This window comes from Drosophila innubila, chromosome X, assembly GCF_004354385.1.
Source record: "Drosophila innubila isolate TH190305 chromosome X, UK_Dinn_1.0, whole genome shotgun sequence".
Taxonomy (NCBI): Eukaryota; Metazoa; Arthropoda; class Insecta; order Diptera; family Drosophilidae; genus Drosophila; species Drosophila innubila.
In genome coordinates, this window is record NC_047626.1 from 20,729,696 (window position 1) to 20,756,568 (window position 26,873).

General features: G+C 36.5%; 2 protein-coding genes across 2 annotated transcripts; one reads left to right on the forward strand and one right to left on the reverse strand.

Moving 5' to 3' along the window:
• The first annotated feature begins 12,841 nt into the window (after positions 1-12,841).
• On the forward strand, positions 12,842-20,627 carry LOC117793345 (probable G-protein coupled receptor B0563.6). Its single transcript, XM_034633645.1, has 6 exons — positions 12,842-12,991; positions 14,993-15,146; positions 18,514-18,663; positions 19,666-19,759; positions 19,849-20,464; positions 20,535-20,627. The coding sequence occupies exons 1-6, from the start codon at positions 12,842-12,844 to the stop codon at positions 20,625-20,627; spliced, it is 1,257 nt and encodes a 418-aa protein (XP_034489536.1).
• Positions 20,628-25,239: 4,612 nt separating this feature from the next.
• LOC117793462 (PAX-interacting protein 1) lies at positions 25,240-26,094 on the reverse strand. Its single transcript, XM_034633775.1, has 2 exons — positions 25,795-26,094; positions 25,240-25,720 (listed from the first exon to the last, which is right to left on the reverse strand). Exons 1-2 carry the CDS (start codon positions 26,065-26,067, stop codon positions 25,364-25,366), a joined length of 630 nt encoding a protein of 209 aa, XP_034489666.1. The 5' UTR covers positions 26,068-26,094; the 3' UTR covers positions 25,240-25,363.
• Between the last annotated feature and the right edge of the window lie 779 nt (positions 26,095-26,873).

Genomic DNA, 26,873 nt, shown 5'->3' on the forward strand with positions numbered 1-26,873 from the left:
GTCTAAGTAGGCTTTAGACCCCATTTCAGTTCCCGTTCCCGCTCCCGTTCCCCTTCCAGTTACATTTGTAGTTTCAGTGGCAGTGGCATAACTAGCAAAAGATGAAAGAGACAAAATCAGAGACACAGACAGAGACAGAGACAGAGACAGACGCAGTGTCATTGCCATAACCATAACCATAACCATAACCACCTTACCATATCTTTTAGTAGTCAACAATTGTACGGCTAACAATCTGCACTACAGTTGGCACTCGTAGGTACTAGGCTGCTAGGCGCATTTAATGAGAAATCCATTAGAAAAGTGCAGTCAAGAGAAGACAGCGCTCAAGTGGCGCCTTTCTCTAAGATTTCTTATTGATTGATTGATTGGCACATAATATATTTGCATTTGTTAAATGTAAGAAAAAAATATATAAAATGTAACTAATCAGCTGGCAAGCAGTGTACACTGTACATGTCTTGTTTATACACTGGAAAAAAAAAATGTTCTAAAATCAAGATTTTGGTCTCAGAACTAAGATTTTTGATCTAAAAAATGCGTCGAGAACATAAAATTCTTAAATTAAGAGAACACATCTTGATTTCAAGAACATTTTAAATAAGACCAAGTTCTTATTTTTAGAATAAATGTTCTTAAAATTAAAATCAAAAAATAAAATAAATAAAAATTATTTTTTATATTTATAATTCTATTCATTTTTATAAATTTTGATTCGTTTACATTTGCCTTTTCAGTCCCTTTGTCCAAGCACTTTTCTAGTTTCATTAACGAGCGTTTAACATTTATTTAACATATGGGTATGTCTATGTTTATCAAGGCTGCAAACCGGTTCTGAACCGAACGTCGTAGAACCGGTTCGGTTCGGGTTTTTAAGCAGCCTGATCCGGATCATGAACCGAACCCTTCAAATAATTTACTTTGCGAGCCCGAACCTAAACCGAACCGCTTTCTAAAACAAAAGGTTCGGCTCAATAAAAAAATAGCTACATAAACTTTATGGTTTTTTAATATTACTCAATTATTTAAAACTTCATATTTAACTCTTCAAATAAATTTAAATTGACATCAAAATTTGATTTATGTTTACAAAAAATTTAATTAGTTTAAAATGTAGAGAAAAATGCATAACGATACAAATATTTTTTTGTATGAATTTGAACCAAGGCTCGAACCCAAACCTTGGGTTCAGGGGGTATATAAGCCAATTTGCGAACCAAACCGATGTCTTGCTCTATGGTTCGAACCGCCGAACCGAACCTTTAACAAAATTTTGGAGGTTTGATGTTTATAGTATGTCAATTTGTTGTGTTTTTTCACCACTACCATTCGATCAGTTAACCATAGTAGACTTAACATCATGCGGAGTTGGAGCTGTGTTGTGTTCTCTGTTTGCCTATGACTTGACATGAAATAAATTTTAAATGATCCTCTCAGGTAGGGTATTTTGAATGCTTGCCTTGTTGTTGTGATTGGGATTATTCCGTGGGCTTACAGCTGTTCACATCTGCTCAAGATATGCTGTTGATATTTCTGCTGGGATTACGCAACCAAAGATAAGTTGAAAAGCTTAGAAACTCTTGCTTTTTCTACCTCTTCTTCTTCTTCTTCTTCTTGCAGGCCTGCCTGTATTCGTATTCGCTTTCCATATCTACATAATTCTCCCACCCTCAGCATCAGTAGCATCTGCATTTGTCGGTATTGCTATCAGCATCGCCATCGCCATCGCCATTGCCGTGTGGTATTTGTTTTGATTTTGTGCGTTGGCTGCTTGTAAACATGTTTGTCCGTTGTTGGCTTACAATAACGGGACGCACTCTCACTCTCACTCGCACTCGCCATTGCTGAAGGGAAAATTCAGCAGGCAGACAACCATTCCACCATTTAACCATTGGCCAAAAGGCAGATAAAAACTGTAACGTCGACTTAGACAGAGACAGGGACAGAGAGCAAGTCACTTGCAGGCGACCACAGCAATACGGTATAAGCCAGTCCAGAACCATCCACAGAATGCACTCGGGTATATATGAGCCTAAGCCGCTTGCAGAACTTTCATTTTGTAACAAACCTAATAACTACAACTTTTAAGTGCAGACCGTTAATAGTGAAGCAGCTCCGAACTCAAAAAATATATCTAACCAATTTAGATATATCATATTTTAAAAGTTTAAAATATAAACACTACAATTCCTTCACTTTCTACATAACAAATTTGGTTAAATTAAAAACTATTTTTCTAACAGATGTCTTTTTTAAATGATGCCAAATTCATTTTTAAAATTAAATCAACACTTCTTTGACAGTTTTTTTTAAATTAAAATTTTATTTTTATATAATAATAGAAAGCTTCCAAGTCAAACTGAATATAAATATAGAAATCAATCAGCTTATAACATTACAAAATAAAACTTCTGACTGAAAATTTGCATAAATTTGAACTAAATTCAAGCAAATTTAACCCAAAAAATACATATTTTGATAAGTTTAAGTAAATTGACATTAAATTCAACAACAATTACAAAAAGAAAAGCAATGAAAGTAAATTCCAAAAGCAATTTGAAGCAACAGCTTTTTTAATTAGTCTGTATTTTAAATAATAACTGGCAGAACAATTATTTGAAATTTGAAATATTTGCAAAATGAAATAATTGAATGATATTAAAATGAAAATCTATGATATCAGAAAATACACATTTTATGCCTGGCCAAAATGGGGATCTGGTAAAGAAATGGGTGGAGATGGCGCCTCCTCGAATGGGCGAATGATTCCGTTACAGTTTACAGAGGCATTACAGCAGGGAAATTTGCAACAACAGGAGCATTAAATGTCCCACACGTAAAAGTCCCAGCGACGTTAATAAATAGAGCTCGTCTGGCAGACTTTGAGTCAGTTGCCAGCGAGCAACCCAACGATATGGACGTGCCACAACAGCAGTAGCAGCAACAACAGCAACAACAGCAGCAACAGCAACAACAGCATCAGCAACAATATCAACTGTTTGGCAGATTTGAACTTTTACTGGACAACGGTCAGCTGAAGGAGCAGCTATTGCTGTGCCAGCAACAAGGAGAAAGCAGAATCTCAGCATCATCAGCAATTTATTTTGCTTTTGTTTATTTTTCTATTTTTTTTTTTTTTTTGAAGTTGTAGTTGTAGATGTTGTTGCACTTGTTGTTGATAACTTTTGAAGGTTGGGGCAGTTACAAAGTGCATGACTTTTGATTGGCAGCCTGAGTGAACGTGCAAAAAGTTGAGAGCGTAAAAAAGTGCAAGTGAATGCTGCAAGTGCATATTGTAAAAGTGTTCAAATACAAAAAAAAGTTGCTTTTTTTTTTGTTGTTGTTGTTTTCTGTGAAATTATTTTGACAAAGTGGAAAATAACAAGCATATTGAGTGTGTGCGAATATTTGTGCGCGTGTCCATCTCTGTGTCTGTGTATGTGTCTGTCTGTAAGTGTGTGCGTGTTGGACATTTGGCAATTGAGCAAGAGTTATTTGGCGCGCTCGAAAGTAGGCAACAGAAATGAAACAAATGCAACAAACTGAATTTTGAGTTGCGCTTTCAAAATGGTCATGTGTGCGATTTGGGCTGCCATTATGTGTATGTGTGTGTGTGTGTTTTTAGTCGTGTACTTTTGCACTTGGCTAACTGGCCAACAGACAATTCCCGACAGCACTAATAAATGAGACTCACTTCAAGTGCATAATTATTTTATATTTTTTTCATAGACAAAAGAAGTTGAAGTTAAAGAAACTGATTGAAAATGAATAACTGAGACGCCAGAAAAACCCACCGACTCACTGCCAACTAGGGAATGTCTACTGCCAAATAAATGTTATGCTAGCGTAATAATACCAAAAACATAAACAAAAACAAAAACCACTACTTAAATCACCAAAAATAACATCGAAATTCAATCGTCAAGAAGTTATTTGGGCTTCAGAGGAAATCAACATCAGTTAGAAGAAGAGCAGCAAATTTGTCGTTGTCAATTCATATTTTTTTTTAGCAAGTGCATCCATAAGCTGGAGGGAGAGGGAGAGGGCGAGGGAGAGGAAGCCAGAGTGAAGGAAAGCTGCAGCGTGTTTCCAATTCTGTCAAAGTAGCTGCCCCAAGTTGCACGCCGTGTGGTAAGTTGACATTTCATTTTTATTTTCATTTCGAGTGCATTTCCAACCGCATTTTGCTTTTGCTGCCAACAAGTTCCCAACGCCGCTTGACTTCTAAGTGCATCTGCATGTATATTGTGTGTGTACGTGTGTGTACGTGTGTGTGTGTGTGTGTGTGTGTGTGTTGGTGTCTGGGTGTGTGTATATAAAAGTGTCGGGGTCAGCGGGTTATTACAAGTTATGCATTGTGTGCACCAACAACCCAACAATCTTACAATCCTGCAATCCTGCAATCCTACAATCCTGCAATCCTACAATCCTACCATCTAACAATGATACACAGCTGCTGCTGCATCTAAATAGTCAAAGAAAAGTCACGTTGTGAATGGCAATGGCAAATAGTACGGATGCGACCCCAAATAACCAACTAACTAACTATGTGAGAATCTTTTTCTCTTTTACACACACACACACACACTCTCTATCGCTCTCTGTCTTGGCCAAGTTTAAACCATCTACCACTGATGGCAGTTGGCAAAGTTTTCGCACTGCGTATTTGCGGAAAGGGGAAACTTTGAAGAAGCCAAGGCCACAGCCAATAATTGTCATTCAGCCAGCCAGAATTGAACTCAGATACAACAATTTGATGCCCTTTAGTGCCGCCCAATAATGAATGTTGAAAATTACTTGCATTTTAAACGACACTTGGCCAAGTTATCGACATATGAAGACTCATTTATTTGCCATACGATATCAAACATTAAAACAAGTTGACTAGACGTATTCTATGTCTGCTCACTACTGAGTGAACATCAAGTTTAGCCAACTTTGTTACAGAAATTGTTGTCAGGCGTCCTTTATGAAAAGAACTCATAAAATTGCCAGTTCTTCTACCTTCTACCTTTTGCAACTGCAGACATTTCTGTTTGCAACTGTTTTGAAATTGCAATTTCACAACGAAAGCAATAACTAAAATTACAGGATTTTTGAAAGCCCAAGTGTCAAACAAGTTGACAAATACACGGAAGGCAAATCAAATGGCCAAATGGCATTCAATTAACTGTTTGACCCGAAATGAGTCTTAAGTGTAGTGCAGTGTAATAAAAGACTTGCTATTTAACCACACACACACACACACACTCAGACACACAACTAGATACTACAACTATTTTATTGGCTTTCTTTGTTGACACATAATTTGCAGCTTTTAATATTAAAGGAAAAAAGTTGATTAATCAATTCGAATCAGCCTATGTCATTCAATGTTTTAAAATAAGCTAAAGCTCTTTTGTATCTTTTCTTTTAAGCTTAAATTGTTATTTGAAAGTAATATTAACTATATCTACATCAAGCCATATAAGAGATGTCATTCACTTTTAATCAGGCAATCGCAAGAGTTATTTTACCTATTAAAATTAAAAAAAACATCTATTCTGCGATAAAAAACAAATACAAATAATAATTGAATCTGAATTTTTTAAAATTCAAGAGCAACTCATTTTATCATAGTTTTAATAAAATTAAAAACACAAGTGTTTCCAATGTTTATCATTAAAAGCATTCACGCTGTGTCGATGCTCAACACCTTTCATATGATAACTCACATCTTCTTAAAGGACACATTTAGCTGTAATAAAAATTGAAATATACGTGCTTTTTAATTAAGATTTGTAATAAGAGTAACTCTGTAATGTTTAATTAAAATCACTATTTCAAAAATTGTTTGATTAAAATTCAAAACAAAAGCTAAAATTAATTTTTATAATGATCAACAACAACAAGTATTTCTAATTTTAAATTTGTTGTTTTAAAAGCTATAATTGTAACGATCCCTGCGTTTAATCGTCTGGTTAAGTCAATTACTTACTAAGTATTACGAAAATCGAGCATTGCACAAGCTACAATTAAAGTTGGGAGAATTTGTCATACTGGTATTAAAGCACAAAGCATTTGCTAATTTGCGTAAGCTTATTAGGGTCAAACTTACATACGTACAGACACACATACACACATACACTCATACACAGAAATTCAAGGACAGAGGAGCTGCCAGTCTGGCTTAATGACCATTGCATTTTATTGACCTGTCCAAATGGTAACTACCATAAAACGCTTCGTGTCTGGCGTACAACAAAATACACAAAAAAAAAAGTGAACAAAAAAAGCAACTGGAAATAGAGGAAAACTGACACAAAACAAAGAACACTGAGGACACTTTGAATGCTTATCTTGGGGGCATGCAACGAACGAGGTGCCGTTAAGCAATTTTGATAACTGCGCAACGAAAACGACAACGACAACGACAACGTGAACGTCAACGGGTCAGCCCAATTTATGGATGTCAATGTTGCTGTTGTGGTTCTGTTCTGTTCTGTTGTTGCTGCTGTGCATACAAATGTAAATTTAAATTGAAAATTAATCGGGCAGCGAACGCGTGTCCTGCGTGTTCAGCGTGTCCTGCGTGTCACGCGTGTCACGAGCCCGACTGCGACCCTGAACGACTTTTGTGATGACTTTTGCGATAAGCCTTCGATTAAAAAGTCGCCCATTATCAGAAACAGCAGCTCAGCAGTTTTTCTTGTCCTTGCCAGCAAAGTTTAGCGGCAAGTTTTCATCTCAGCCTTGTTTTTAATTTTGTTTTCTATTCGGTTTGAAGGCAGCTGAAACTTTGGCGAATTGGCACGCGCCACAAAGTATGCAACGCTTTTTGCCACACATATTCGAATTTTCTACTTTGACTTTTGGGCGAGGGTTTTTTTTAATTAAAAGCTTAATTGGTCGCCACGCCTTAGAAAATTAAATAAAACGATTGCGTAATTAAAAGCAAACAACGAAAAATATTATGTTTTTTGTTTTTTTTTTTTGGTGTTGTTCATGTTGTTATTGTTGTTGTTATTTTTGTTAAATTTTCCACGACCGAAAAAGCTGGCAACAGTCATCAACAATATGAGACGCCTCGACCTTTCGATGCCTCGTAAAGTCAGCACAGTAATTAAAAACTTAATGGTCCGACAAGCAGACACACACACACATATTCACACATACACATGTGTGCAAATAACACAACTGTCAAACGTATTGAGTGTTGACAATTTTTGTCAAATTGTACGCTTTGACAAAAATTCCAAAAAAACGAAAATAATAATACGAATTGACCAACTGGCGAGGCAGGTTTAAGCCTCATACCTCAACAAACAGAATAAATGCTCCAATACTCGAATGTGCAACAATATTCATTACAAATATTCCATTTGAATAGTTGTCAGCATTTTCAGCATACTCATAAATTTTGTTAAAATTTTACGCAATTCAATACGCGTATTGCAAAAGTTCAAAAATATCAATATGCTTCGATGATTTACAGCAAGCTATACAAATGTGACTTACATACCTTTGATCTAATATTTACACTGAAATGTGTGCATTGATTTCAATTTTAATGTATTCAAAATTACTTTTACAGAAAAGTTTAAAATTAATAAAACTGTGCGGAAAAAAAGAGCAGAAATACTTTTGACATGTCAATTGGTATTTATTGAATTGCATTCGAGCAAACAGGGATTTTATTAAAAGTATTAAAAAACAAAAATGATAAAGACAATTGACTTTACTTTGAACTCGATTTAATATTGTACATGTATGCGAATAACTCAAAAAAAAAAAAAAATGAAATTGATGAGCTTTTTTGGAACGGATAAAAATATTGAATAAAATTGTATACATAGGTAAATTTTACACCGCCAATTTAATAATACTATAGATTCGGCAATGAAGTCCTTAAATTAAATAGTATCGAAAGGATATTTGGAATTTAGAAGCCATAAGTAAAAAAAAATTACGAAATTGCTAAGGGCTTTTTAATTCTCCTGAAGTAGGCTCCTACAGTAGGCTCAAATAATATTTTTTATTTTGAGCTGAATGCGATATACACTCTTGTGATTTTTTACAGGGTATCGAAAAGTTTTTGCTTGTGCATTTGGATTACGCGGAAGCTGCCTTAAAGTCAGAGTTTGTTATTTTCATTTTTATTTCATTTGGTGATGACTTTAGTTGATTTCCTTTTAGATATCTAGATTTCTTACAAACTTAATTTGTGCTCTGGCAGCTTGGGAATGTCCTTTGTCCTTTGTCCTTTGTCCTTTGTCCTGTGTCCTGTGTCCTGTGTCCTGTCCGCTTGGCCGAGCACATTTTGTGTGTAAATTAAAGGACATTGGGCAGCTACCCGCTGACAGGCAAAACTGCACACACTGTGGGTTGTCTAGACCAATACACACCCACCAATACAGATACGCGTGTGTGTGTGTGTGTGTGTGTGTTGTCCACACCCACACAGATATTCATCTATGTCGCACATCGTTAAGCGCTGCCAGTTTGACTTAATTTGCGTTAAACTTTTTTGTTAAACATATCATTCAGATGGAAGGCAGGCAAGGCCCAAAAGCCCAACAAACAGGAAGCAAAAAAAAAAAAAAAGAAGCCAAAAACCGAAACGGGAAATATAAACAAAGGCATTAATCATGCCAACACACAGGCAAATATATATATATATATATATATATATATATATATGTATCTCATAGATACAAGGAGAGGTTGAGAGAGAGTGAGCCAGAGATAGAGAGAGAGACAGAAGGAAATTAAGCGAAACTGAGACTGTTGAGGATCCATTAAGCGTTTGTTTGGATTTCCACTGACTGCAATGTATTGGTATTGGTGAGTCTGTCTCATATGCTCCAGATTAACAGCAAAGTCATCGCCACTGTATGTGTGTGTGTGTGTGCGAGTGTGTGTGCGAGTGTGTTTGCTTAAATGACAAACTGTTGTTGGTTAAACAGAGACCCTAAAATGAAACTACCCCGAAAAAAAATGCCTAAAACCAAACGACAACCAAACAATTTGCAAGCGACCAAACAACAAGTATAAGTATTCGAATCATGCATGACCGACAGTCAGATACCCTTTCACAATTTTTTACAACATAACCATTTACATAACAAATGGCCAGAGTGTGTCTGACTCTGTCCAATTTGCTCATTTGAAATGTATACTCAGTGATAAATTTGAAGAATGGGATAAACGTGCATTTTTGTGGATTATGTATGTATGTATTTGGGCTTTTTAACGTGCAGAACTTTATTTATTTACCAAATGAAAACTTCTGGCCTGAAACTAAACCGCAATAACTGTAAGTGCTCAGCAAACAGAGTCGCAAAACCAAAACCAAAACTAACAAGCGACCAGAGACAAGTGAACAGCCACCAATACCCACAACACCTGGTCATAGCAAAAGCAACAGCTTTCTCTCTTACTCTCTCTCTCTCTGCCTCTATCTATTTGCTGCTCCGCAAATCATTCGTGTGTGTCGAGTGTCGTGGCTGGCGAATTATTATGATAATCGCAGGCATAAATTATGCGGTATTCTTCTCAGTTGGCAATGCAATATGACAGTTTACTTGTAAAATGCCACCAGGCAGAGCCGTCGATGCGTACGTAGATAGAGACAGAGACAGAGATAGAGACAGGTACAATAAGTTAGTCAGTCAGGTAGTCAGACTTTGAAGTAACCGCCAGTTGCTTAGTCGCGATTCTATTCACTCTTTCACTCAAGTCAGCAAGTGAGTTAGGGAATGGCTTTTATGTTTGCCTTGGGGAAATTAAGTTTGTGTCATGTTTTGTGTCATTCAATCTCCCCAAACGGCAGAGGGAGATTTGCACTTCAGCTTGCTAGCTTACTTGGCTGTCTCTGTCCCGCTGGCCACACTGCGTATGCGTGATGTGCTGCACTCTATGCAAATAATATTAAGTGCTGCATACTTACAAGCGCAACACGAGCTTGATTACTGACTGACTTGCCACCAAACCGTTGAAAGGGGATATTTGCAGAAATTACCATGGGCTGACAAACTCAATTGCTGTGCAAATTCGTTGTTCCCTTCTGCGACTTTATCAATCAAGAATGAGATTGAGAAAGAGGAAAATAAATAAATAAATAAAATTACTGCAACAGTCAAAATGTAGTCAAGTTTGGTGTATACCCTAGAACTAATTAGGTAAATACGTTCTCTTTTCAAATGTCAAAATGTCACAGGTAGAAATTGCCTATATTTATTTGACTTGTATGTCCGTTTTTTTTTTAGTTTTTAAAAATATTCAGATATAATATTTTGTTAATTTTTAACAAAAAAATTATAATTTACTCTGGCTGAATTATTCAAAAATAATTTTATTTTTAGTATATATTCAAAATATAAATCCAATACACATAGCAAAACAAAAAATGTATAACAAATACCAAAAACTGCAGATATGTACTTTATAATTCTTTGTGTATTTGGTATTTTGGTAGTAATTTTTTATTTTTGGTATTTGCATAGAATATTATGAATTTTAAATACAAATTAAAATTAAATGAATTATTATTACTTACTTATTTTCTTTAAAATTAAATACAAAGCAGAATTTTATCAGAGGTTTTCCAAAGTATTATCAATTCAGGTTCGATTTTTTACAGGGTATTTTTTTAGTGAGTCAATCTAATCTTAAAGCTCATGACTTGCAGCTGCTTGGTGAATTTGCTAGAAAAATCATGTGGTAGCCATCAATATTAAACTTGATCTACTGCGAACTCGCGTTTATTTCATATTTGCTGCGAATGTCCTTGCCAGTCTCATATACACGCATATATTTAAAGGCGCTTGTTCGTCCTTATTGCCTGACTGGAGCTGCCTCCTGGTCGGGCAATTTATCAAATATTTTATACGAATTTCTGTCGCCTGTCAACGTTGATTTTAGCGCTTAGCTTAGCGTGTGCCTAGGGGCACTCCGAACAGTGGGTGGTGGGCGGTGGGCGTGTCAGGCGTGTGTTGGCTGCCAGTGACGCGTGGAAATAAAACACACCTGTTGCCAGGCCTCGACTTTGCAGCGTGTTACGTGCTACAAGCAGCGGCAACAACAGCAGCGACATCAATTATATGACACATGAATGGGGTCCTTAACCCACAATTTCCCCTGCCACCCTAGATAGAAAACTTTGAGGCTTCCTGTGGCATAATAAAATATATAAATATGTATAAAGTACGTATATTCCTCAACGAAATGAAATCTCTTTGACACGCATTACTTTTATGTTTGTCCTTTGCAGCACATCCACACAATGAACATGCAACATGTGGCAGACACAACATCAATGGACTCCACCTCGACAGCCGCTAGCTCGCTTCAAATGCTCAGCAACTTACAGCCAAATACCGAAGTCCGTTGGATCAACTAAACTGTCCAACTAGCAACCAACCAGCCAACCAAACAACACAATCCAATCCTTGGGGAAATAATTCTTTTACAGTCAAGTGTTAAGTGCAGCCAAGTGAGGGCCGCACGACAAAGTGAGTTTCATGAGAAAAATATTAACAGATTACTATCATTTAACTCAAGATAATATTTAATTGCATTATCATTATTTTGCATCATTTAGGTAAGATCATCATAGTGCCTAAGACTAAGACTAAGACGCAAAATAATTGATGTCTGTTCATTCATCATGTACATCAGCATCCTTAAGAATATAATATAACCATTTTATGCAATCATAAATACATTATACCTCTAGGAAAAACATTCAAAATTATTTTGATATACACTAGTATTCTTCCTACCCAAAATAGTCCTGACTGTTTGCTTTTAACATGATTATTGTTGTCTCAAATTTATGCAAAATAAAAACACTCACAACATTCTGAAATAGCTGAATGCCCATTAATCCGGATCCGGTTGAAATAAGAGCCCCAATTACAGTTAATTTAAGCCAGGCCAATCGGCAGAAATATTAAAAATCTACACAAAGTAGTTGACATAAAAAGTTATGATATATTGCCCCTGTTCCCTCCCAAAAAAAAAGGACGAAGAAAACATTTCGGCTAAGCGGTAATAGTTGCTCCAAATGACGCAAAAACTTTGCTCGGCTTTCCTCTCGTCGCTGCTCGTTCTTTGTGCTTTCGGCATTGTTTACGAGCAGGTTTGTCGTGCAGAATTTCGTTCATTTGCAACATATTTACAGCCCGCAATTATTTCCAGCATTTTATTTTTATATCTTTGGCATGCCAGTTGCTTTTCAATTTTTGGTTGATTTGTTTATGCCAACCAACGGCAATCAAAGCCTCAATTGTTACGCCTTGGAGCATCGGAGCATCGGACGATATCGTCGAAATTCTCGCTCCTCATCCTCTTTGGCATCTACCTATCGTCTTTCCTGACTATTTCTGCTTTCAGCTTTCACTTTGCGCTTTGTTTTTATTGCAAAGTATACAAGTGAACGCTTCCGTTTCCGCTTGGCGCGACTATCTCATTCTCATTCTCATACTCATTCTTGTTCCCTTTCCTTTTTGAGTTGTCGTTGCCGTTGCCGTTGCCGTTCTCATTGTTGTTCTTCTGTACCCATTCCCGAGCTGAGAAGCAATCTCATTCCCAGTCTCATTTTCATTCTCATTCCGGTGTTGAGGCTCGGTGTCGTGTTCGCCGCTATCGTTTTGCTATTTAAATAACATGACTTCGGCATGACAGAGCCGGCATTCAGTCATGAGCTTGTCCCGCCAGCTATTTTTACACGCAATTTCTTTGACTTGTCGGTTACTCTACTTACGTAAATTAAATTTGAATCTGAACATGGATCCTTGAAGGCAAAACTACCAGCACGGCATTCACAACAGCGAGACGGGAAAGCACCACCAAGCAAACTATGATAACAAGACTTTATAACACCGAAGAAGATCCCGCCTATTGCTCATTCATCTGGGGTGCGAATCTTAGCAGCAATGACCTCGTCCTCGGCACCGCGGCCAATGTGTCCCACATCTTCAGCAACGACTTGAGGGACGACATTTACACGGTAAGTGCTCTACTAACAACTCATATTCTTGGCACATCGATAAGCGAAAAGCAAAGAAACACAGATAGAAACAGACACAGAGAGAGAGAGAGGGAAAATCGTTAAATTAGCATAATAATGAAATCAAATTAAACTAAGCGACAGCAAAATATTATTGCCAGCTCTTTGGCGAATCATATCCATTTTTAGGGTATTCGTATTGTAAAATCAGATTTGTCAAACATATTTTTAGACATCTACTCAACTAGGAATGCTTTCCCTGCAGCACGCCCGATTCCAATCGAATGTCAAATGTATTTAGCAAATTTATTTGCACAACATTCTTGTATTGTTATTGCCCGTAAATTGCCAGAGAACGATTCTATTGTACTATGGGGAATTTTTTTTTTATTTCAATTTCAATTAAAAAAAACCACAAATTTATCGCAAGATTCGATTAAGCTATTAATGGGCATATTAGTTAGTACAAATATATTCTTAAATGTTACCATGAAACTTAAAAAAAAATTAATTTTTATTCAATTGAAATATAGCGATTTTTCCCTGGCAACTGTATACTATAATAGTCCAATCTGGATAGAACCATAATATTGAGATTGTTCCGCACATTTTTTTAAAATTTCATTGAAAACTTGTATTATAACTGATTTTTTATATGAAAGCTATACGATGTATTGTAGTCCAATGCCGATAATCGTTAGTTAGAGTTCGGATAACTGAAAAACAATAAAATTTTCATGCAACAATAGTTAAAAAAGAAAGTTTATAAATAAAAAAGAAAGTTTACAAAAATAAAACCTTGCTTGGTTTAAGAGTTTTTAAAGAATGAGCAAAAAATGGGAATATTTTTCACAGTGCATTGACTGCAAACGTTCGAATATAAACTTTTTATGCACTTTTGTCAAATAATAAAAGCAGAGTTTTGCATTCAATCAAATGTAGGTTGAATGCATCCGTTCCGAGTACAACGATCTTATATTGGAACAACAATCAGTTATGACACAAAAAGCTACCTGCTGTGGGCACAAAAACTGTTGCCTACTTTTCAGCGGCTCACTTATAATGTGTTTTTGTTCACACAGCTTATTAAAGGGGTGGATATGGGTGAGGGGTGAGGGGTGAGGGGGTGATGTTGAGGGGCAGAAAGAGGATTGGAGGATAGCACACAGGACGAAAGTCGCATTCAAGGCAAAAGCGAAATAACTCATTTCGGTGCACAGCACGTGCAAAAAAGTTAGCTCACACGACGTCGCCGTTGACGTCGCTGTCGCTGTCGACGTCGCTGTTGGCGTCGCTGTTGGCGTTGCTGTTGCCGTAAAAAGCTGCTTTGTGCGCAACTTTCGCTCAAGGCTGCAGAAAAGGCAAAGTCAAGCAAACTGGAGCTGCCAGTCTATCGCAGTATGAGCACAAAACCAAAAACAAAACAAACAAAAAATAAGTAAAAAAAAAAAACAACAAAAGGGACAAGAGCAAAAATAAAAAAAAATTTATACAACAAAAGCAAACATGTTAAAAAGCATGCAAAACATATTTTCAATGAGGCAACGTCAACTCACTCGCATGGATGTCTGTATGTGTAAGCGAGATAGCAATTTGGATAGGCAAATAAGCGACTGTAGAAATGAGAGAGAAGAGATGTAGGTGTAGCTGTATTGCCAGTGTGTGTGTGTGTGTGTGTGTGTGTGTGTGTGTGTGTGTGAGCATAACAAGTCACAAATAAAAGTGTCAAGTTGACTATTGAATTTTTATCTGTAGCAGCCCATCCGAATGAGCAAGAACAACAATGGAGGCTGCAGGGGCGAGTGCAACAGAGATAGCATATAACGAAAGTGACAGAGAGAGAGAGAGAGAGAGAGAGAAACAGCGTACAAACGCTGCATGATTTATGAGCTGTGCCGTTTTTTGTTTACTATTATTATTACTTTTTATTGGTTTCGCTTTCGGCTACATCTTTACCATCCTTTCTTTCTATCTTTCATTCCCTGTACCGCATGCCAGCAGGATGTGGAGGATCCGCGCACCGAAGCCCTACGCCAATACTGCTATGGTCTCATGCTCCCCATCATCTGCTCCCTTGGCATCATGGGTAATGTGCTCAATCTAATTGTCCTCACCCGTCGCAATATGCGAGGCACCGCCTACATCTACATGCGAGGTAAGTAAACATCCACTTCCCCCCTTAACCCACCCTCTCAAGCTGCTCCTTTTCCATCTATAAACACTTGAAAGCCTTTTTTTGTTGGGGTCATTCCATAGAAATCCAATTCCATTGACTGTCTACAAATGGCCATTTCACTGAATAATTGCCAAATTTAGTGTGTAAAGAGTATTTCATTCACTTAAAAGCTCTCCAAATACCAGACAACAAATTCGATGCCTTCGAAATTGCTTTTTATTGCTAGATCTGCTGCTCGATGTCATAAAAAAAAAGGTTTAATTAAGAAGCCTAAAGTAACCTAAGCGAAATTCTATTAAACTAGTGCATATCTGCATACATAAGGTTTTCATAGAATATTTAATAAAAAGATTCAGCTATTGATTTGACATTATTTTAAGCTTCACATAAAATTTTATATAAATCCTACACAAAATAAGCTATTTGAATTATTAGTCATTTATATTGAATTTACAAAAAATCAAGGAATCTTATAGTGCATAAATTAGATGATCTAATAGTATATTTATATTACTTGAAGAAAACCCAATTTGCTTAACATTAAATTAGTTGAATCGAGTAAAAAGACGTCTTTCTAGCATTTTGCCTAATCAAAATGACTTATCATATCTAAATTAAATCTGTAACCTTTTTACATCACAGTTTCATATATATTTTAATAAATATTTTTCGGTGCTGAACATAAATATCTTCACACATCTTAGCACAAAAAAAGTGTAAGGGAGAGGGGTAAGATGGGGGGAGGGAAGGTATGGTAAAACCTTTGTCCGTTCTTTAATTGTGTTCTGGCAAAATATAGCAACAATGTCTTATGGGAACTCTCACGAGGCTGCCTTTGGGAATTGTATTTGATTGGGAGGTCCTTGGAAATTTATGTAAAGCCGTTAAGCTGTTTGGGCCAAGGCTAGAACCGGCAGAGCCAGCGGCATTGCGACAAAAAAGTAGCAGAGAAAAAAATTGTTGATATGTATTAGACAGAATGTTAAGTAAAAGCAAGTAACTAACTAAGCATATTAGGCACTCGTTTGCTTTATGGCCTTTTAATTGATTAATGAGATGACCTAAAAAATGAAACTTGTCAGCGGCACAGCGTGTTGGGCATTTTTTTTTTTTTTTTTTGTTGCCTACTAACAATCAGTCATGTGGCATGCGGCATGCGGTGTGGCAGTAGCAATGTACATACATACATACATACATACTAGATGTATGCGAAAGCGACTCACTTTATTTGCCAGCTTGAAGATGAAGGAAACGAAACTCGCCAAATACGAGAGCGAGTATAAAATGTAAAATGCTTGAAATGTATTACGCATGCTATGGCAGCATAATTGATTGCCTTTTGCCAGTTTGCCAGTTTGCCAGTTGCCACTTTGCCAAATGGCAGCTGGGAGATGGAAGCTGCTAGCTGATAAGTGATAGCTGGTAACTGGAAAATGCCAGCTAGTAACTGGTAACTGGTAGCTGGGAAAGGCAAAATAAAGGCTCCTTTGGCTGGGTCTTGAAATATCACCAGTTTCATCTGAGAGCGGCCTGACAGTAAATAAGAAAGCTGAAGAGCCGTGAAAGACAACGTCGACAACCTGAAACTGCTTTCACTCGCACTAGAACTCTCTCTAGACTCCGCTTTCGGGGACTGAGTAATAATGACAGAAATCAGGGCAGTCATTTTATTAAAATAACAAAAATATTTTGTTGCCAGCAGCCTTTTTACGACGCGGTCTCATTTGGCGGTCATTGGCTTTGATTCTTTCCAAGAATGTTTGAGTGTATGTAAGTGTGTCCTGTAGCTGTGAGTGTAGCTTGTAACATGTAACAATGAAAGTAAAAGCGAGTAAGGTGTGTGTGTGTGTGTGTGTGTGTGTGAGGAAGAGAAAGAGAGAAGGACACAGCACGGTGCTAATATTTGGTGCCAGTTTGCTAAGCAAAGTTATGCATTCGGGCTATGAGAGCTTTCAAGGGTCTGCCATGTTTTATGGCTAACTAGGGAATAGCTGCCCAAACTTATCGACTGCATATTAAACTAAAGTACAACTTTCAAATGCTTAAACAAATGTCCAACTTCCAGCGCTTAGATACAGCAATTGTTTGACAGAGCTCACCGAAAAGTATTTCTTTTACTTGACGTCTACAACTTTAAAAAAAAAAGAAAAAAAAAAATAGTGTACAAAAATGGAGTAAAAGATTCAGATTTAAATATATTCAAAAAGATATAATTTCAGTTAATTCCGCATGATTGCTTGGTAAAATTTAAAAATATTTTAGAAAATGTTTATGAAGCTGAAATTATACAAGCATTAAATTAAGTTGAACATTTATGAAATAATTATTCAAATTAATCAAATTATGAAATCTGACAAGTCAAAACTGTGTACAACAAGTGTTAAGCACTTGAATTCGAATATTAAAAGATCAATAGCAAATTTGTCAAAGGATATTATTAAATTGTGCAGACTGGCAACCCTGTCCTATGCAAACTTTCAGTCCATTGTTGTAGTCGTAAATAGGAAATCATTTTCAGCATCAAGAGACCACTCAATCAGTTGACCTGCTTAGTGAGGGCAATCCCTTAGAAGCTTATTGAAGTGTGGGACAAAAAACTGAAAATGTTTCAGTGTTGTCAGCAAACACGACAGATTTGTATAATTTAAGAGCATGTGAAAGTGAGTGAGTGATGAAATGCGGAAATGCGGAAAGAGATGACCGAATCAAGCGATGAACACTTGTCAAACTTGGCGCCGTGTACCCAATTAAATGAACAGCATTATACTTAAGTATAGTATATCACACAATAATATGTGTGTGTGCTTGTATGCGTGTGTCTGTGTGTCACAGGAAGTCATATATCGAGCATTAAGTTTTGTGTGCACGACAATTTGCACGACATCGAAAAGTCAGAGAGAGAAAAAGAGAGAGAGAGAGAGAGGTAGACACGCAAGGACAAGGACAGGGACAGGGACAGAGGGATCGCACACGCGGCATATACTCGTAAGTAATAATGTAATTATGGAGCTATAAACAAGTCATAAATCAATAAGCGAGCTACACACACACACACACAAAAAACACACATTCGCATTTGGCAATAAGTAGAAATTATATATCACAGCAATAACAACTGTAAGAAATAAAGCCAAACAAAATGGGGAACGAAAGGGGGAACAGGAACCGAGAACCATTCATTTCTAGCGCGAGTCGCGAGTCGAGAGTTGGGAATTTTGGTCGCTTTCAGTTTCAGCTTCAGTTGTTTCCTGTCGCGGCCAGCCGGAAGCGACGCCATAATTATGCCATAAACCCAGCCATAAAACTGCTTGAATGCCAACTTTCACATTTCCCGTTGTATTCGCAGCCTATTCCACCGCCGCACTGCTTGCCATTGTCTTCGCTATACCCTTCGGAATACGCATGCTCGTCCACAAGGATCGTGGACAGTGGGAGGAATTCGGGCCGGCATTTTACACGGCCCACTTGGAGCTTTTTCTCGGCAACGGCTGTTTGGGTAAGCTGACAACAGAAAAGCTCACTGAAACATTTGCAAGCTTTTCATTTCAGTCAATTATATGGCATTTAAATACTTTCGAATAATATACAAAATATCATAGCTATTATCCTTATAAACGAGAGTTCAGTGGTGTGCAAAATAATCATACATGTTTTTCAGGAATTCTATTATTTATGTTTTAATAGGCTATTTCCACGACCACTCACATTTGTCACATTTGCTCACATTTGAATGTGCCTCATATTTGGCTTTCCACGACCAAATGTGAAACTGTTTAGACACTTAAAGCAAAGCAGCTGTTCGGCTTCTGTGCACAAATTATAAAAAGCAGACAATAACAACATTTTATTATTTATTATGATATTTTAATTGGCGCAAATTTAATGCCTACCGATTTTATTGATGAAAACAGCTGGTTAAGGTGATAATTGCTTTTTTTTACGAGTTTATCGATAAACATCGCGTGCTCGATAAAAAAAATTCTGAAATTCACCGGGTCGAATGACAAAAAATCGGCTCATTCATTATGAATGATCCAAAATGATCATTCGGATTTTGTACTGAAATGAAGTCCACATTTCGGCCAAATGATGAAAATGGCGTCGAATGAGCCAAATGTGCTGTCGTGGAAATAGGCTATAAAACTGTTTGATATTTCCAACTATTTTTAGACTCTAGCACTATTTATTTAGAAATTTAAATTCAATAAAATGATTTATAATAATTTAACTCATTGTTTTGAATTAAAAATTTATTTTGTTCTTAATTTTTAAAAATATTTAATTACTTCAATTATTTTGTAAGCTGTAATCAATACAATTTTAATTAAAGTTTTAAGTTTTGTTTCGTTTCAATTTTATTTTTATACCAATATTTATATAATTTTTGTGTACTCTAAGAGTAGATGGATGGAATAAAATAAGAGTATTTAAAATGATGGTTCAAAATTTTAAAAATTGAGTGAGTTAAGATATGTATCGATTTATCGTTTGATTGCAGGCGTAGGTGTTATGATGCTATTGGTGTTGACAATAGAGCGTTACGTATCCGTGTGCCATCCGGGATGCACTCGACCCGTAATGGGACCTCCAGGGTAAGTACATTTTGAGGATTGAACTATCGAATCGAGAATTAATGATATGTGATTGATATGTGATTGATTTGTGACTGATTGCTTTGCAGCGTGGTTGTTTTTCTCACCTGCTTTGCCACATTCATCATCTATTTGCCGAGCATCTTTCGGGGTGAGCTTATCAAGTGCATACTGACCCCGAACAATGTGTTCGTGTACTTGAGGCGGGATAATGCCGACTATCAGAGCTCCCTATTTTATTCGGTGTACAAGATCATGTTGGAGGTAATATTCAAGCTAATACCGACGGTTCTGATAGCGGGTCTCAATTTGCGTATCATGCTGGTCTATCGCCGAACCTGTGAGCGTCGACGCCAAATGGTATTGACCCGGGCCACTTATGTGAAGGACGATGATCCCAGGAAGTTTGCGGAGGAGCGACGGCTATTTTTGCTGCTCGGTAGTACCTCGATACTGTTTTTGCTGTGTGTTTCGCCAATGGCAATACTACATATGACGATTGCCTCGGAGGTGCTGCCCAGTTTTCCGTTTCAGGTGTTTCGAGCGCTTGCCAATCTGCTGGAGTTGATCAACTACTCGATTACGTTCTATATATACTGTCTGTTTAGCGAGGACTTTCGCAATACCCTGATGAGAACCATCAAGTGGCCGTGGCTCAAGGCCAAGCTATGCCATCAGGGGGATGAGGTGAGTGCTAGTCCGCCAGCAACGGCCACGGCTGCTGTATGTAATCCACTTTGCCCGCCCATCCCCACAGACCACACAGACCATCAAGGGCGTCCCAATGGTGCGATTCGATAAGGTGGCCATACGTAATCATCATCACATCACCACCACATCTGGCATTGGACGATCCAGCAGCATATAGTCCAGATTTTCCCCTCACTCCCACGCCCACACCCGTATCCAGGCCAATCCCATGAGTCCGACCTATGAATGCGTTTTTAAATCCCCCCGTTAATCTCAATCTCAATCGCAAACTTTAAACTGTTACTGTTTCCCTATGTGTCGTCTTCTATGCCCTTAAATTCTTATTTCAAAAACTAATAACGGTGCTTCTAGCTATACACTATATTATATTTAACTATACTTTATCTATTATCTCAAAGACACAAAATTATATTAATAATTTACAAATCTCTTACTTCCTTACATACTTAAGTTATGAATAATATGATATAAGTATATTATCGTATACGTTTCTCTCACTATATCTATATATACACTCCGCTTCCGGTTTGTCCTTTCGCTTCCGCTATTAGTGCCAGTACATACCGGTATTACAATTCAAATTTTAAAAATTTTAAGTTTGTTAAGTGTTGTTTTATACTAATTATGACATATAAAGTTCATTAATAGAAAAAACTTAAAAATTTACAATTTTTAATTTTCAAAATTCAAAACTTCATTCCATTTCCTTACCATTAAAATCGCAACCTAGATCTAGATGTAATCTTCGACAAAATAGTGAAGCATTGCAGAATCAAGTTGAAAGTGTTGTTTTATACTATGTTAATTACTCATGACCTAAGAATTGGATTAAAAGCAGAGAATCAAACCGAAATATATATCGGTTCCGGTACGTCCGAAACAACTATTTCGTTAAAAGTTTATATTTCGGTTTTGTCCTTTCGGTTCCGATATCGGTACGTGCGTATCAATGCAGTTTTTAAAAAATTTTAATTTGTAAAAAACAAATAGTAAATATTAACAGATATTTACATACGTAACATATGTATGTATTTTATCGAAATAAACCCAACTTCAATTTGAAGTAATTCTTTGATATAGAGCCAAACTATACATAAAGAAATGAAACTAGTCGGAAAGGCTATAGTCGAGATCCCGACCATAAGATACCCGTTACTTTTTTCAATATATATAAAAATACTTTAAAGCAATTTCTTGTATTACTTTGAAAACATTGAATCGCCTTAACTGCCGTTCTATTAGTCCGATGTTAATGAGATTCATTGGGATAATAGATAATACTTAAAGATAACGTTAAATGTCATAAAAAACGTACTATCTTAAAAACTGTTGGCGTTATAGCTTTTCGCGGTTTGCCGGGGCGGAAGGGGGCGTGGCCAACATTTGAGATATCTGAGATCCTTTTGTTTATACGGACAGACAGGTGGACAGACGGACATGGCTATATCGACTCAGCTGTTGATGCTGATCAAGAATATATATACTTTATGGGGTCGGAGATGACTTCTTCTCCCTGTTGCATACATTCCAACGAACAAAACTAAAAAAATGAAACGGATAGGTTCGGTTAACGGTTCCGGTATTATTCCCTGATCAGTGATGATGCTGTTTTTATTTAATTTCATTTGATTTCATAGTTGATTTAACAATTGTATGATGATTATGATGTTGTATGCCAGGCATAAAATCGATAGAAGAGGCGCTTTCATAAAGATACTGTAATATAATGCATACATACATATACATATATATGAATATTGGTGTTGTTCTATGGTTCAAGATAGTAAAAACAAGTAAATAGAGAAATACATACAAGTACATACAGATTAGCATGAGGTTGAGTCCATTACAGGTTACATAATTGAAAGCAAAAGAATTTAGATGTTGATCGGAATAGAAAGAGAAATATATAAAGAAAAAAAAGAGAGAGCGACAAAGAGAGTTTCATGAGAAGGACCCATTATCTTCGGATAAGGAGAGAGCTTTGTACTGAAGTGAGCTAAAAGCAGATTAGAGATATGACGTAAGTCAGAGAAAGAGACTTTCAAGTCAGAAGACAGCTTTGATGAGATAGATATAAATCGGAAAATCGAATCGAAAGAAAGGGCAGCGAATGGAGCGAATATTTGCAATCTGATGAAAGAGCTTAGCTAAACATAGTGAGAAGTTGATGATGAAGTTGATCAAGGTGAAGTATCAATATGCATTTAGAAATTCGCCAAAGCATTTAAATATTCATACTCGTCTAAACAATAACCATAGCCATAGCGATAACAATAATGATAATAATATTTGGTGTGTGTTAATATATATTATGAATACATCAACATCTCGATAAACACAAGCAACTATCAACTTCAAAAAAAATATATATACATGCTTGTACACTTCACTCAATTTCTTTAAGACTATCATAACTCAAAAACACGTTTTGGCAGTAAAATGAAGAAATCTTTTGATTCCAGCATGAAGAGTAGTACCAGATGAATATGAAATAAGAGCCAGAGTATTTCGAATATTTGTCCATGATTATGACAGTCTTGAAGTTAATGAGCGATATGTGCAAGAACAGACATTTCCTTTCGAATGATCATACTCGTACAGAAAGCCGGACAAATATTATAGTTTTAGATGAATTTCATTGACGGACAGAGAACAGACTTGATCAACAGACGGACGATTTCAGAAGACGATACTGACATGGACGGAAATGATATGCTGATGAAAATTAAGAAGATGATATTTATGTAAGCCGGTGTATTTATATGTATACAAGTAAATATATTTATATATACGTATATGTATCTATTGATTGTAGAATTTAAGTGCGTGCAAGTAAATTTCGGACTCCGATTCTGAATTATGAATTATGAATTGAATTTTGTGGCACAATGCAAACTTTCGTCAGACGAAATTGTTGCGTGAATATTATATATAATTGTTATATTAATTATAATATGTTTATTGTATAACATTAAGTTAAGAATTCAACACAGACATTGAGTGCATTTACGTAATATAAATAGGGGCAAACAAATAAAATAAACGGGCAGCTAATATTTAATAAGTAAGTGCGATTCAAGATCATTCGAGAATCGTTATATTAATTTCAATACACTGTCCCAGGCATCTAGACCATGTCTAGTATAACATTAAGTTACCTACAATTTTAATTAGTTAGTCAATGCTAATATAAGTTAAAAACTAAAAAAATAAACACGTTTGTATCAAAATCCAGAAACATAACTTGCAGCACGCTTATATAACTCAAATAAATGTGTGTACCTAGAAAATGTCTGTGGCAAATGTTGTCTACTTGAATATCACATAAATTACTAATGGAGATACTAAACAGAATCTATGTACAACCTACTAAACAGTATTTACTGACCGAAAGTCAAGAAAAATAATAAAAAAAAGAAAAAATTACAAAAAATGCTGATACAGAAATATACTATAGAATGAAAGATAGTTTTTTTTTTTTTTGTGAAAGAGCACAGCTCAAAGCCAAAATGCCAAGAGAATGAAAACTTAATAAAAAATGAAATCATGAATATTAAATGATATACAGTATACAAAATGCTAATATATATTGATGTACAACTCAAAATGGTTAAAACAGTAAATGCAATTAATTGAAATACTCTGAAGTTAAGCAAGCAAATATATAAGTTCATGTTCACTATCGAAATATTCAAATATTCAGATATTAAATTCATACTCGTAGCATGTATAAGTATGTCAAAACAGAAACACATATACAATATACACAAAAATCGAATACCAAAACTCACAACACAGACATACAGACATACAAAATAATCCATAATAAATAAACAGTTTAAATTGGTGTCAATGTTCAATATTAAACACAACTATTACAATTCAAATTCCATATGAATGTCAAATAAAAGCTTACAAAATTGAAAGTGGTCAATAAATTATTAAAATTGAAATCTTAATAAAATCGAAGTTTTTCTTCAATCTCTTAATGAGTGTATGCAAATTTGTCAAACACTATAAGGTATATCTATATACATTAGTTTACATTAACTATCTTTTTTGTCTACAGTTCTTCGTTTCTTAGTTTTTTAAGGTAAAGAAAATAAGAATTGCGTAAATTATAAACTTTGATATTTTCGATGCTATTAAAATTATTAGTTTCAAGCAAGGCTGCAAACCGGTTCTGAATCGAACCGGATCATGAACCGAACCCTTGAAATTATTTACTTTACGAAGCCAAACCTAAACCGAACCGCTTTCTAAAAATTAATTGCATACATTTTATGGCTTTCTAATATTACGCAATTATTTGAGACTTCGGATTAAAATAAGTCATACTGAAATCTTCAAATAAATTTAAAAATATCATCAAAATTTGATTTCTTAAAAAAAAAAATATAATTAGCTTAAAATGTTGAGAAAACTGTATAAAAATAAAATTATTTTTTTTTTTGTTAGTTCAACCTTGAGTTCAGGGGGTATATAAACCAAACCGCCGAACCCAATATTGAACATAATTTTGGAGGTTTGCAGCCTTGGTTCCAAGATGTAGTAACTTTCTTGAGCTCCATCGAAAAATGTATAGTTATGTTCCGAAATACTTACCAAGTATTATTTAAATCAATCGATTTTTTCATATATGTAAATTGATATGAATGGTGAAAAGCTGTTAAAGTCTTCAAACATCGTTATGCTGCAGAAACTTGCTGTGATACTTTCTAATTTTTCAGTAAAAAAATCTTTATTAAAAGCTATGATAAAAAAAACAGTAAAAAAAAGACAAAAAATAAAGTTGTGATCATAGGAAAATGGAAGAGCTGCGCGAACATCACACGGCAAAGGAATATACAGTGAGCATTGCTTAGAAGCAACTACAGTAAAAACTCTCATTCACCATGGTCGCCAGACGACCAATCGCTGCTTCACCAGCTCGGCCAGTTGGCGCTGCCTTTGCCGCTTGCGCTCGAAGATCTGATGACGTATCTTGAGGAGGATGCTGTCCCGAGGTGCAGCTGATGACAAGCTCGTCATTGTGGTTGTTGCTTGGGCGATGACGTCACTGTTGCTGCATGTGCTCAGGTGCTCCATAAGCAGGTCCATGTCGTGAGTGCTAGCTGCTTGCGGTGACTGTGGTGCATGTGGTGAATGCGGTGAATGCGGTGGTTGCAATTCGCAAAGTGGCTGCTCCGCATTATCGCCGACTGTGTGGTTGTATTGTTGTTGTTGTTGCAGCCTGAGACGCTGACGCTAAAGGTTGGCAAAGACAAAAGACTCGTTTAGCTAATGGACTCTGAAATGGGTTAATATAATTCCAGGCGCACCTTCTTGCGTGCCGCATTCTCGGCCAGAAAGCGGCAAAGTTGCTGCAGTTGCTGCTCGGCAAGTGTGTCCTCGTTACTGTCCTGTTGTTCCTGCTGCTCCTGTTGCTCCTGTTCTTGTTGCTCTACCTGCTGGAGCAACTCGAGCCGCTGCAACTGACGCTGTTTAATCGCCGCCTGCACCTTGCACTTGGTCGCCATACTCAGATCCATGTTGATGCACTGTTGTTGCTGCTGATGGCGTTGTTGTTTCAGTATTTTGTATATGACACCCATTATAGTATATTTTCTTATTTTCGCCTATCTCCGGTTTATTCTACTCGCGTCGAGCTGTTGGCAATGACTGTCCAAAATTGTTAGCATATTCAGCGTCTTATATGAGCACTGATGCCAGTGACAGAGAGCGAGAAAGAAGAGAGCGAGAGAGACTGAATGAGAGCGGGTGTGAGCATCAACAGTCAGGCAGTCAGTTTGTTGCATTTTTGGAAAATGCATACCAAAAAAAGAATGAAAATGAATATAAAAATAAAAATAAAATTTAACTCAGTCCCTCTCTCTTTACAGATGTGTGTGTGTGTCTGTGTGTGTGTGTGTGTGTGTGTGTCTGGCACATTGCGCGCCAAACTTCAACTCATACAATATGAGCCATTGCTCAAGTGGAGTACTATTTTCCTCTTCGCTGCCGCTGCTCATTATGTTACAATGCCGTTAGCAACAACACATGTGGCACTCCCAAGACAGCTAATAATAGCACACACACACACACACACACACACACACACACACACACACACTCTCTCACACACACACACACTCACACACACACAGTGCAACACTTTCGCTGCACTGGCGGCGCATGTGGCCTCAACCCAAGCCTCATGTCCGCATGTTTGGCGCCCATTCCAAGTGTCGACTTCAACTGCTGAGCCCGCCTTTTGCCTTGCCGCATACTCTAATCAACAATAGAGTACAATGATTGGGTGATAAAGCTTGACAGCTTGACTTGCATATACAAAACATTTTATTTTCTCTGTATTCTAAAACACTTTAAACTTTAAAGTATGTATTTATATTATTATTAA